General features: G+C 43.0%; 1 protein-coding gene across 1 annotated transcript in view; it reads right to left on the bottom strand.

Annotated features, from left to right (window-relative positions):
- Window positions 1–13,659, bottom strand: part of Adamts16 (ADAM metallopeptidase with thrombospondin type 1 motif 16) — a 113,958-nt gene that overhangs the window by 48,426 nt on the left and 51,873 nt on the right. The window contains 3 exon segments of the mRNA XM_028873676.2: window positions 3,675–3,770; window positions 5,764–5,917; window positions 10,569–10,706. Coding sequence (XP_028729509.2) covers window positions 3,675–3,770; window positions 5,764–5,917; window positions 10,569–10,706 — 388 coding nt within the window.

Raw genomic sequence — 13,659 nt, 5'->3', positions numbered from 1 at the left:
CAGCAGTGACCATCATGGCACCCAGCTGTGACACCACAACATTGACCACATGGCACCCAGCTGTGACACCATAACATTGACCAGCATGTCACCCAGCTGTGACATCACAACATTGACCAGCATGGCATCCAGCTGTGACACCACAACATTGACCAGCATGGCACTCAGCTGTGACACCATAACAACATTGACCACATGGCACCCAGCTGTGACATCACAACAGTGACCACATGGCACCCAGCTGTGACATCACAACATGACCAGCATGGTACAAAAAAAAACCCAGCTGTGACACTACAACATTGACCAGCATGGTACCCAACTGTGACATCACAACAACACTGACCACATGGCCCCCAGCTGTGACATCACAACAGTGACCACATGGCACCCAGCTGTGACACCACAGCAGTGCTCAACATGGTGAGATATTAGTAAAGGTGCAGTAGATGCCACTCATACGTGGTGTGTAACCAGCAGCAGTCTCACTGGACCTATGCTCCTTTCAACAGGAAGAAAAGATATGTGGTACCAGAAACCTAGACAACTCTCTGGTGCTTATGAGGTTCTCTCTTGGGAGAGAACCTACTGTCTCTCCGTTAGAGCAGCTCAGTTCCTAACTGCATTCTCTATCTTCTCTTCACGCCCATGGATAGGTGGAGCTATCTCTCCTCATCCAAGAAGCCTCTCTACAGTAAATGGAGACACCACAGAAAGCCAGGAATGGGCACAATGCAGAGATCAATCTATTGCGGGCTGCATCTCAGTGGACACGTCTACATCACGGCTCTTGCATTTAGGGCTCAGGGGACTTCTCAAAAGAGGGAGTGGAAAGAAGGTAAGAGACAGAATGCCAAGAAGTCTGCTGTGAAACACTGTCTCGTAGAAATGGCTGCAGAAACAATATCCGACCAATAACATAATCAATACACACGAAAATGTGGAAAGGAGACAATCTCACAGGGCCCAACCACTAGGCAGGGAACTACGGCCAGGAGAAGGAGAGTTAGACTCTCCCAGGGATGAGACCCCTAATTTGTCATCCAGTACAGAGTGGTTGGCCTTGAAACAAAATGCACACACACAATCAAAACAGGCTCAGCAGGTTGTATTTATATATTTGTGCACATATACATGCATTCTATATATTTATGTTATATAAATTGTATTATGTATATAAATATATATGTAAAAGCAATACTAATTAGGGAGAAGAGGCTATCAATTTGAAAGTGAGAGGAACATGGAAGGAGTTGGAAAAAAGTATTGTGAGAAGCTGGGGGCAGGAAAGTGAAAGGGAAAAGTGATGAAATTATATTTTAATCAAAAAATATATAAAAAGCAAATAATTTCAAAAATCTCCTCCGTGTAGTTCTTTATTTTTCTCTCCATACAGAAAGAAAATCTTTCTCTTGATTCATCATCTGCTTTCATTCCACATGACAAAACAAAGTTCTAAGAGATACCTCTGCTCACTGAGGTTCCTGGAGCTGGGAATGAACAGGACTCCCACTCTCAGACACCCCCCATCCCAGGTGAAAGACAAAATGCAGAGGAACCAGGCCAAGGTGTGGCACCCATGGATGGGCCCCTGGTAGGAGGAGGAAGGGGTCAGGTGTGTTTGCTGCTGATTTTATTCAGTTTTAAAACCAGCTGGTTGAAGCCTTTCCACACAGCGAGTAGCAAATGCAAAAGCCAGAATCCGCAGGTTGACCAACTTGAGGATACTCTCAGGCAGGCCTGTCTTAGTATGAAAACAGGAGATCGGAGCTCCTGAGCAAGGCAGGTGAGCAAAGGCCCGGGCCTGTCTCCCAGGCAAGGAGCTCGCTGCATGGGAGAAGCACAGCATTTCCTGGTGCCTGCAGGCCATCTTGCTGTGGATCACAGCACTCCTGCATATGTCCTGGCTGAGTCTACATATTGAAAATGGGTGGTGACATTGGAAAAGCTTTCTATCTCCTTTTTAATTAAAACAAATTTTTAAATGGAAAATTTCAAATATGCACGGATAAAGGTACATGATGTTCTTGAAGTCAGCACTCGAAAAGCTTCAGGGGTGGGGCCAGGCTCCTGCGGGAATGCAAGAAGGGAGGATACCCCATCTTTGCTATTTGATCTACAATCATCTGAGAAGAGTTCCAATGTACCATGTCAGCCTGTGGCCATATCTGTGGAAAATGGTCTGTACCACGTCAGCTTGTGGCCATGTCTGTCTGTGGGAGATGGTCTGTACCATGTCAGCCTGTGGCCATATCTGTGGGAGATGGTCTATACCACGTCAGCTTGTGGCCATGTCTGTGGGAGATGGTCTGTACCATGTTGGCCTGTGGCCATGTCTGTGGGAGATGGTCTGTACCACATCAGCTTGTGGCCATGTCTGTGGGAGATGGTGTCAGTCCCTGACTTTGGGCCCTACATTTCATAAGAGCAGAGAAAGCGAGCTGAGTATCAGAAATGCATGTAACCATCTCTCTGCCCTTGACCGTGGACCTGATGTGATGAGCTGTTTTCGGGTACTGTTGCGTTGACTCTCATGGTCTGATGGACTCTAACCTGGAAATATGAGCTGAGCTGCTTTTGGTCAGGGTCTTTTGTAACAGTAACAGAAACGTCACTAGGACAAGGCACCGTGGGATCTTGGGCACAACACTGTTGATCCAGCCTGTGCTTCGGCTCTCTAACTCTCAAGAAACCACTTCAGCCGAACTGGCTCTAATTCTTCTAAACACGAAGTGGAGAAAAGGCAATATTTAAAATACAGGGGAAAATAACCTAAAATACTATTGAAAATGAATGAACTTTTAAGCTAAATAAAATGCAGCAAGAACATACACGTTATGTTGAAGGAACACAACAGCTGTATTACCCAGAAAGGACAGTATTTGCCGTAAAGAGCACAGAGTGTCTGGGATGCAACTCCCTGTCTAGTGTGAAGGACAACTCAGTGTGGCCATAGAAAGGACACACATCTTTCCAAAGAAAGGCATGGTTGTGTCCCTTATGTCGCATTATCGCTGGTACTCGCTGCCATGTTTGTGTGTGGTCACCTGCACTTGAACACCTGGAAACGCTACACAAGGGTCTTTGACAACTGAAACTTCCACAGCCAGTGCTTCCTTTTATTCATGGGCTCGTCCAAGAAACGAACACTTTCTCTGAGACTTTTACTGTGAGTCAATTGAGTGGCAGCTGCTTGGATCACTAGAACTGTTGAACTGCCAGTTGTGAGTTTCACTTCCAATGAGGGACTCAGCTACACAGCTGATTAACACTCTGCTAGGCTGAGTGGATATGGAATGCTAGCCTCAGGAAGTTCACCTCCTTCTTCCTTGTAGTGCTTCAATCTGAATGTATGCTTTGGTTTTTCACCAATATCTCTGAGGCCAAAGCAAACTGAAACTGGTCCTTCCTCCGTCGGGGATTGGGTGTTTGTCTTTCCCTTCATGGAGTCCATCCAGAGGTCACCTACTGTCTGACTACTCAGTCTACTAATTCTATATAGCTTACTAATAAAGATATCGACATGGAAGAGTTACAGTGTTTCAGCGAGGGTGTAGGTGTGCACATGCGTATAAGAAATACTGGTTTTCAAATGCCAGTGTAAGAGAAGGAAGGGTGTGTGGGCTGCAGGATTGAGGTCTGAGTGGAGAACGCTGCTGGAGGCAGCACCTTACCATGTCCTGCCCACACTGGGTGCCCTCTGCGGCTGGCATGAACTTAGTTTCACATTTCCTTCCAATCCGATGGCACCACAAGGCCTTACAGATATCCTAAAGGAGGAGAAGCATTAGTGTTGCAAATGCACTACCCATCTGTGACAAAATCCCAAATCTGTCAGAAGTGGGAGTGGATGTCCCCTCAGCCACAGGGAGGAAAAGTCAAGAAGAAGCCAGAAAACCTGAACCCTGACCTCCACTCCCCCTAATTCCAGCCATGCAACTTTACTATTTGCATTTTCTAAACCAAAAGGTAACATAGGATTAACCTAGGCATTAAGGAAACCCATAAAAATATAATTTAAAAAATCCAAATAACATTTTATATATTCTTCTCCAACTCGATTTCCATTAACTTCCTCACATAGGAAAATTTGTTTTTATTCTTTCTTTATTAATTCCTTTATATTTGGAGTCAGAGTCTTGTTCCGTTATTCAGGCTGTCCCTGAACCCCAGAATCAAATGAACCTCCTACCTCAGATTCCTGAATATCTGACACCATTGTTCCTTAGCACTGTGCCTACTCTCCGATTTTTGAACTAACAATGATCAAGACATTATTGGCATATAAATTCATCTATTCACCTGTGTATGCTTGCATGCATCTGTCTATCCATGCATCCATCTACCTGTTCACTGATCCATCCATTCAGGAGTCAAGGGAACACAGAATTCTCACCATATATGCACTTATTGCCAGAGTTTCCGGCTACACAAAGCAGCAGTTAGCAGAAGTAAAATTAGGAGGAGAAATGGAGACACAAAGGGGCGTTGTGGGAAGTTTTAGGCCCCTCTCAATTGAATTGCTGAAACAGAGGGCACCAGGGAGGTCCAAGACGTAAGCAATATCGTCAAACAAAGGTGAGTTTTGTTGAACAGTAAATATGCTCGGAACTGATGTCCCAGTGCCTGAGGCTTGTTTAAGCAAACACCTTGTTTGGGATGCTGACAAAGGCAATGCATATTCTGTAACAAACTGGAGTTAAAGTGATTTCCTTTCACTCCATGTAACTATTTCATCAGTAATAAGCAGACAACCCACAGTTAGCTTGGTGTTGTTGATATTTTGTGAATGGCTTTGGGATACTGTTGATGGCATGGTGCACAGTCACAAAGTCAACAGCATAGAGGCTGGAAGCACAGTCTGGAAAGTCGAAGCTTTAAACAAAAACTTTAGTTTTATATGCTTATCTCTTTAACAAATATAAGAGCAATGTAGGGGGGAAAATTCTTGGTATTTCCCACAAAAGGGCAACTGGCCTTTAGAAGAACCCCAGCTGAGTTCAGGAGATGATTGTGCTAGATAGAAAAGAGGCAGGGGCATTACTAACACTTCTGACATGCTGAGGGCTCTCTGGAAGCCTGCACGTATTTTTTGTGTATTTTATTCTTGATTTCATTATAAACTAGAATAAAAGAAACCTCAAAAGTAGTTACTTTCATTTGATTTATGAGTAGCTTTCCTTGTGGTTTTAAGTAGAGCAAATTCCTAAAATCTGGACGCTCCCTGTCTAGCCAGAGTGTGTGTCTGTGCTCTGTGAAGGATTTATGCGGGAAATCTCCGAGGAGACATCCCTGGGGCGGCAGAGGCATCACCTTTTGTGAGGAACTGCTCTATAAATACTTTACTTGGGAAACTCAACAGTCAGAAGCCCCGTGATGTACGGTCGCCTTCCAGTAGACTGCGCTCATGTTGGGATGGGGGTGGGGGAACACTGTTTCCTTAATACAATGCAGAGTATTAATTTGCCAACTTAAACCAACTAAAAGTTATTACTGTGCTCCCACATGATAAATCAGAAAGAAAGATATGACCTAACAAGCCAAGTCGGCTCTGAAACGAAAGCCGATACCCACAGCAGTATCTACCCTCATCGGCTCTGCCAGCAAAGCATGTGTTCCCTGTTACATCGGGGCCAGTCCCGGCATATAGGATTTGACATTTGGTAGGTGCCCAATAAATGTGGAATACATCACTGTCAGTTACACTAAATAAAAGGGTTTTATGAATCATGTTGTAGCGAGCATGTGACAGCATCCACTTGCCTTCCTGAAGTCCAGCATGCAGAGCTTGGCTCTCTCCCCAAACTGCCACTTGCACTGTGTGTTCGCATCGTATAACTGTCCCGGCAGCTTCTCGGGGTATTTGTACTCCTTCACGGGCTTCGGCTGATCAGCAAGGCATATCGCTTGGGCAGTGCTGAAGCAAACAGGAGGAGTTATCAAGATACATACATCCTTCCTCATGCAAACTGATGACACATTTTGTTTAGAGAAGCTTATTCTCTTTCCCTCCAAGTCCAGCACAGTATCTTTCTTAATCCTATTTCAGTACAGAAGCCACATTTTTCTGAAATTATTCATAAAATATTTTACCTATCTAAGACAAATTGCTCTTCCTTAGCTATCTCAAGCTTATCATCAAGGAAAATGAAACTGAATAATTGGAACCAGATGTTTAATGTGAGAGTTTCTACCACAGAAACACTTACACACACTTTTTGCCAGAAACAGTTGGACTACAGAAATTGCTGTGAAAATCAAATCATAATCAAACTATCTCAGATATACCAGCTCACTTCCTCCCCTTCCCTTCCTTTCTGTTCCATCCTTGTTTTCCTCCATCCCTCTCTTCTTTTCTTTCCTTCCCTTCTCCTATTCTCTCCCTCCACTTCTGCCCTGGCTGAGGGGTACCTACACCACATCTACAGCTTCTTCTTCAAGGACTGAATTTCCAGCAGACATCGTCTGTACTCAAGATGGTTACTGGGTAAATGTCCAAGTCCGGAACACCTGGTGTAATTTGTGCATTTGTAGTGAATGTTTTATAGTTTTATGCTTGCAAGTAGCAAACAAGTCATTCCTATGAGCTCCAAGAGCCCACATTTCTCTAACCATCTTACTGAACCCAAATGCTATAATCACCACAGACCGAATCCCTGACTAGGAGAACTTTGGCTGTACTCTTCTTAATGTTACTTCCGGTCCCACACCTTGTAGCTCATCAGTCTGCATCAAAGGCTGTGTGTAGTCCCAAAGGGATTACAGCAGATTCCACCAAGCATTGTGGGTAAAGCACAGTGGCTCTCCCCAATCTCTTCAGAATATGGGGGCAAAACCAAGTCTGTGAAGTCGGCACTACCCAAAACCAAGTCCAGAGGAAGATATTAGAGGAAACTGCAGACAAAAATCTGTCACGAAGATAGTTGCAAAAGTCTGTAACAAAACATTAGTGAGGAGTTCAGAAATACATAAAATAAATTATATACCACAGCCATGTAAGCTGAATCCTAGGTTCAAAAATATAGCATATAGCACAGTCATGTGGGCTCAATCCTAATTCAACATTCAAAAGTCAGTTGGGAGGGCATGCTGGGGAGATAACTCAGTATTTAAGAGTACTGTTTACTTCTCCACAGGATCTGGGTTCTCTTCCAGTAGCTCACAACTATCTATAACTCCAGTTCCAAGGAGCCTAACATCTTTTTTGGCCTCTGTGGGTATTGGGCATTCATATGATACATATACATACACGCAGGCAAAACACCCTTACACATAAAATAACAATTAAAAATTTAAAAACATTGAAAGTCAGTCAGCATAATCCACTTTGTCGATATCACATGGCATCAATAGATGCAAGAAAAACATGTAGTAAAATCTGACACCCATTCCTGGAAAACTAGGAGGAAAAGAAAATCCTTTCAACTTCATAAAGACTATAAAGATAAGAGTTAGTAAGCAGAGCAACATTTATTTATCTAAACCCACCTCTCAGAGACATCTGTGTTAGCAGATAACGTTTTCTGAGATCTCCCACTTTCTCACTTGGAAAATGATGGATTGTGACTGAGTTAAACAATATTAAGCTCTTTACATTGTATGTTGCAGTCATTGGAGCAGGGGAGGATTTTGAAACACCCTCATTCTGTCTCTGGCCTCAGCCATTGTTTTCATAACATTATTTCTGTCCTGGTATCATACATAGACAGACTGTGACTCAGTGGTTTACTAACCATTATCTCTCTATTTTTCTTTCTCTGCATGGTGGTCCCTGCTTTCTTGTCTCATGTCTTCAGCACCAATGTCAGCCATGGCTAGCATTCCTCAAGGTGAATACTAGAAAAGCTTCTGGATACAATAGAAAAGGAAAGCATCCCAATGGTCTCTCAGTGCGAATCCCATTTCCTCACCCACAGAGTGGTATGGAGTTTGACAGGGGAATCCACTCCCCTTCACATCTCCAGTTCCTTTCCAATGCATTATGCACTCAACTCATAGACTCACGTCGGTGAGAGGGTAGGCATAGGCATTGGTCTATGAGGCAAGATTCCAAATGAAGAAAAAAAAATAAAGATGAGTCTATGTTGTGAAATGCACCATGACAGGCTAGAGTCTCCCTGGGTCACTGACTCCTGTATTCAGACATGAGTAATTGAAGAACTTTGTGTGTATTCATGGTAAATGACACATGACTTCACTGAGTGAATTTCTCCAAACAAGTCTCTGTCCTTCTGGACTCCACCTAGAATGGAGAAAAGCCTTGCTGGCCACCCCAGACCCATCAGGTTCCTTTGGTATGTGTTTTTCCACTTCCCACATGCTGGGCTGCTGATGGAGGGCAGCAGCAGCAGCTTACTCATGGCTGGGACTGAATCCCAACAGCTACCTAATTGGTGGAGGATAGAACACTGTTTTGACTATGTGGAAACCAGGAAGCCAGCAACCACTCCAGGCGGACAGGCCGCCTCAGGTTCCTCAAGACTGAAAACTCTGAGTTTCACACATGTGAGGCTGTCCCATTTGAAACTATGCTCTCAATTTAAATGAACCTTCACAGTGATTTGACAATGAGATGCTCTCTTGGAAAGTTTGACATAAAAAAAAAAAAAAGATGGTGCAAAATATTGCATGTTTATTTGTAATTACAAAATCTACAAATTAGTAAAGTCCCTGAAGATAGTTTCCTTACAAAAATCACTGAAAAACATTTTATTGATTACCATAAAACAGACCAGCATAGTTCAGCATCTAATTTTCCTCTTTCAGTATTGCTGAACAAAACTGGATTTTAATTCTAGAATCTTAATACTAATTTTGAGAGCCACATTCTGATTTGAAGATTGCAGGCACACTTCTAATGTCCTCAGATGACTTTTCTGTGACTGGGCAATGGTTTCCTTGTGATGAATCTGTATGCTTGCTTTTTGGCCCTCCCATGATGCAAATTCTTACTACATACCCAAATTTTCATCTCTAATTTTCCAAGTTGTGAGACTATAATTTAAAATTCTAAAAATGTTGAGATATTTGTCTCATAGACATTGAGATGAAAGAGAGCTCTGTAAAATTTGGAACAAGAACCAAGAAAATTATGGAAATGCTTTTGAGTAAAGAAACTCCAAATCTCCCCTGTTAATATAAATAAGTGCAGAGTCACATTAAAGAGAAAAACTCTTCCTCATTACAGAAAGTTTCACTTAGACTGGAAAAAGATGAATAATTACAAGAAAGAGTTAAAGACACTCCAACCAGCCCCCAGTGTGGGAGGGAGATCACAGGGAACTCTCAGTGAAGAGAAGGGATCCAGATGAGAGGCTAATCAAAGCTGCTCTCACCTTGTTTAACGCAGCAGCAGTGAGCAAGAGCCTTACACTAGTCTAAGTCTGAGAACAAGTGGCTGTGGATGCTCAGCCCTGAATGGGACTTCAGCATCATCCCCTCTAAGTGGAAGAGGGTGCAGAAAGATTGTAAGAGCCTGGGGATGTAGGGTGTGGGAGGGAGGTGGGTTGCTAGGAAACACTCATGTCCTTTGGGAATGGCATGGCCATTGCATTCATAAATTCATAGGAACTTTGGTTCTCTGCACAAGACAAGACTGGGACCTGTTGACATCCCAACATGGAGTCTCAGCTATCTCTAAGGACTCATAGCCACTTAAAGATCACTGTTGGAAGGGGAAATACGTTTTCTCAGTATAGCCACTATTAACTTACCCATGCTCCAATAAGTAAACCCCACCCTTGCAAACAGAGCCCACCCCAGTTAAACTCAGTGGGTCACAAAGTTAAAGTAATAAGAAAATAAACCAGAAACAGAAGGGATGTGGGGAGCTGGGGAGATTGCATAATTGGAAACTGCCAGACACAGAAGGTCAGCACCTGAGTTCAGATCCTCACATCTTTCATGCAAAACCAGGTAAACAAGAGGTGTCTGTAACCCCAACCTTGTAGGGTGAGTGGCAAGGGACCAGAAGGCTGACAGATTTCTGGGGCTCACTGGCATTTCAACACAGTCAAACCTCAATGTCAGGTTCAGGAAGAAAGTTTGTCTCAAAAAAAAGGTAGGAAGCAATAAACCAATTGAAGAATTATACTTGATGTCAGCCTTGGGCCTACCCCCCAACCCTATACTTATCTACTCTCATACAAATGCATACACACACACACACACACACACACACACACACACACACACACACACAAACACGAGAGAGAGAGAGAGAGAGAGAGAGAGACAGAGAGACAGAGAGACAGACAGAGACAGAGAGACAGAGAGACAGACAGAGAGAGACAGAGATAGGGGCAGAGACAGAGACAGACAGACAGAAACTGGGGAACTTGGGGTGAAGGAATGGACTGGTGTAAGTGGGAGGGGATGAGAGGGGATAATGGGGGTGTAAATAATGAAAATACACTTTATATACATGTATAAAATTGTCAAACAAATAAATATTATAATAAAAAACACATAAAAATGTAAAATAATCAAGGACGCTGATGTGAAAAAGGAAAAAGCCACCCCCCTACCCAGTTCAGAGTGAGCACAAAGCCAGCTCGAGGAATCCATACCTTAGAAACTTGTGCAGGTACTGACGGCTGCAGGAGGACCAGGAGAAGACGCCATTGCGTCCTGCCAGTGTTGGGGACATTATGTTGCCCTCAGACTTTTTGCACATATTCCCTTCTCCGTCATGGACCATACCAAAGCTAAGGAAGATAGAAAATGGTTATTTCAAATCAGAGACTGGGTTATAGTACCTATTATTCACTGTGAGGGCAAGCTGAGTATATGAAGACAAATTGTGGAGAATATTTGTGTGTTCCAAATTGTGGAGCCTTTTGGAAGAACAAATGATTTATCACATAGCTTCAAAGGGCAACATATCAAATCCCAGAGGTCTCATGGATGCTACCAGGCCTGGGAGAATTTTTAGAGATATTTGTTAGAAATACAGAAGTCATATGTATATGTGTTTAGGGCTGACAGCTTGGGATTTGATATCAAAGAGTTTCCCCTGGAGTACACTGAATCTCTTTCAGGAGACATTAATTACCTGTAACTCTTGATCTGGGGTGCTCACCCATCCATGTTGGAATGTCAACTGTTGTTGTGTTAGTCTTGTTTAGGTGATCATATTGTTAATATTTCATGTGTATAACTTCCAATTAGCACTAAGTGGACTCTGCAGGTTGTATTTATATATACAAATGTATATATACATGTGTGTTTATATATAACAACAGTAATTGAAGAAGTCATGCATTTGATAGGGAGTGGGATACATACAGGAGGAGTTGGAGGAGGAGAAAGAGAGAGAGAAAATATATGAATACAGTTATTCATATATGAAATTCTCAAAAAAATAAAAATGTAAATCAGAAAATGAAATACAGAAGCCAGGTTTCCAGCTAGAAAATAAAAAGATGGAGGTGTTTGAGCTTTTCAAATAAGTCCCCCGGTGACTCGAATGCTTAGATTGATTTTAGAACTACTGAGCAGTCACAGGTACTTGCCAGGCAGGTAACACTCGCCTTCACAACCATGCAAGGGTGCTCCCTGGTTCTAGTTCCTCACAACTGGAGGCTGTGGCAGACAGGCAGTACCTGACTCCCTGACCCAAATCCCTCTATTGCTCCAGAGGGCATCTCTCTGCAAACAGTGAGCAAGGATAAGAGCATAGGTGGGAATTGTTTAAATAGCTACCTATTCTGATTGAGTGGAAATCAGAACAGTTTGGGGCTTCTACGCTGGCCTCCTGTACAAACACACCTCAAGCTAAGGTAACTATGAATGAAGGCATTACAGATGCCCATGTATCCCTCATTGCCAAACAGCATGTTCTTCAGGAGAGTCGTGGTAATGGCAGCCCTGAACCTAGAAGGACCAGTGGTTCAAGTAGCCACCTCCTACCAAAGCTCTGCATCTTTTACATTCCCAGGGTTTTGACTGCAGAAAAACTCACATCACCATTTTCAGCTCCCCTAGAAAGTAGTTCAAACTACCTCGAAGGAAAACCTGGGATACTTAAAAGAACCACATGATCTGGAAAATATTAGTGTAAGCACATTATTGGAGGGCCACTTGCTACTGGCTACTGCTGTTTGATACTCTGTCTTTATATTGATTCCCCAAGAACAGGTGTTGAGTGAATGAGAGTCATGGGGAAGAGGAAAGACTCAAGAGAGAAAATGGCAAGATGGTTACTTGGTTAGAGAGCCACTGTCAAGACTCCCATCATGAGTAGCTAGAAGTCAACAAGGACAGGCAGACCTTCAGTGGTGGTGGGGTTCTCTAAAGGGAACAAGAGATTATGTCCATGTACAGAGGCTGAGAACACATGCATGTACGTAGATGTCTGCCATGTTTGCATGGCATTAAACATATGGCATATAATTGCTGTCTTACTATACTACACCCCAATGAAGACAAAACTAAAGACTGGGGAGAGCCCTTGACCCAGAACGAAACCAAGACCTCAGATATCAAGGCCCATAGGATCTATGCAGTGGTCCAAGTAGAGTGTGATTGGAGGGTGTATCCAAGGAGATCTTACAGGCAAATATTGTCAGATTTCTGCAAAATTCCTGGTCAGTACCAAGGGTGATGCGAATGTGGTCATTTTAACCTCCACCCATTCTCTGAAGTTCTTTTAAAGGCAATTAATCAAGGCCAAGGCAACCACATGGCAGGGGAAATGTGTCATGGTTGTGAGAAGGATTTGGGCTGAAATCCCAGAAGGGAGGTTGCACTGGGGATAGAGCAATGACAACCGAATGCCAAAGCACGCTGTCCTGGCTGGCCCTCGACCTGCTCTCAGTGGAGAACGTTACAGCCCCGCACTTGACCTACATAATTTTACCACCACTTCAGCCCACATGCTAAGGAACGCAAATAATAGTGCCTCGGGGCTGGAGATTCTTGGTTTTTATTTATTTTTTTTTTATCAAAGGTATTTTCAATGATCAAATTTCAAATTCTGCTAGTATTAAAGCATCAGAGAAATATTCCACACCCCTTGGCTACCCAAAGACTGCCCTGGGAGACTTCGGGCTTACTAGTAGGTTGGGAAATAGGAGTGAGCATCTGACGGTGTGCTCACCCACTGCATATGATTCTGGTGCCTACAAAATCTGTGCCCTACTATATCATAAGTTTTCATTCAAATCAGTGCACCATGTGCAGACATGATGAATGTGTCTATTACATAAAAATGTCACAGGGACCACATGTGATATTAATGTGAAAGTCACGGAAGAAAGAGGAGATATATCTCAAAGATAAGACTGGTATTTGTTACCAAGAAGTATAATTCAAGCTATATGTGCTAGATTACACTTCTTTTCCCATGCACCATCGCACTCTATTTAAAATGGTTATCATCCCATAGGTTAAACAATTATTAGTATTTGTCCCTTCATCTTTAATAGTTTGTTCCTAAAGGATCTAGATGTCTCCCACCTAGGCTCACACACATGCTGCCCATGAACACAACAGTCCCTAGGAGCTTATTCGTTTTTTGTGTGTTGACTAAAGGGCAATATTCCAGCAATGACTGTGACTCAGATACAAAAGTGTTAGCCTGGAGGTCACTTTGTAAAGTGAAACAAGCCAAATTCAGAAAGACAGAATGGTTTTTGTTTTCTCTTGTATTTGGAGTCT

Source organism: Peromyscus leucopus, chromosome 19 (genome assembly GCF_004664715.2).
Source record: "Peromyscus leucopus breed LL Stock chromosome 19, UCI_PerLeu_2.1, whole genome shotgun sequence".
Classification (NCBI taxonomy): domain Eukaryota; kingdom Metazoa; phylum Chordata; class Mammalia; order Rodentia; family Cricetidae; genus Peromyscus; species Peromyscus leucopus.
The sequence above is the reverse complement of the archived record's forward strand: the minus strand, read 5'-3'. Positions and strand labels throughout refer to the sequence as shown.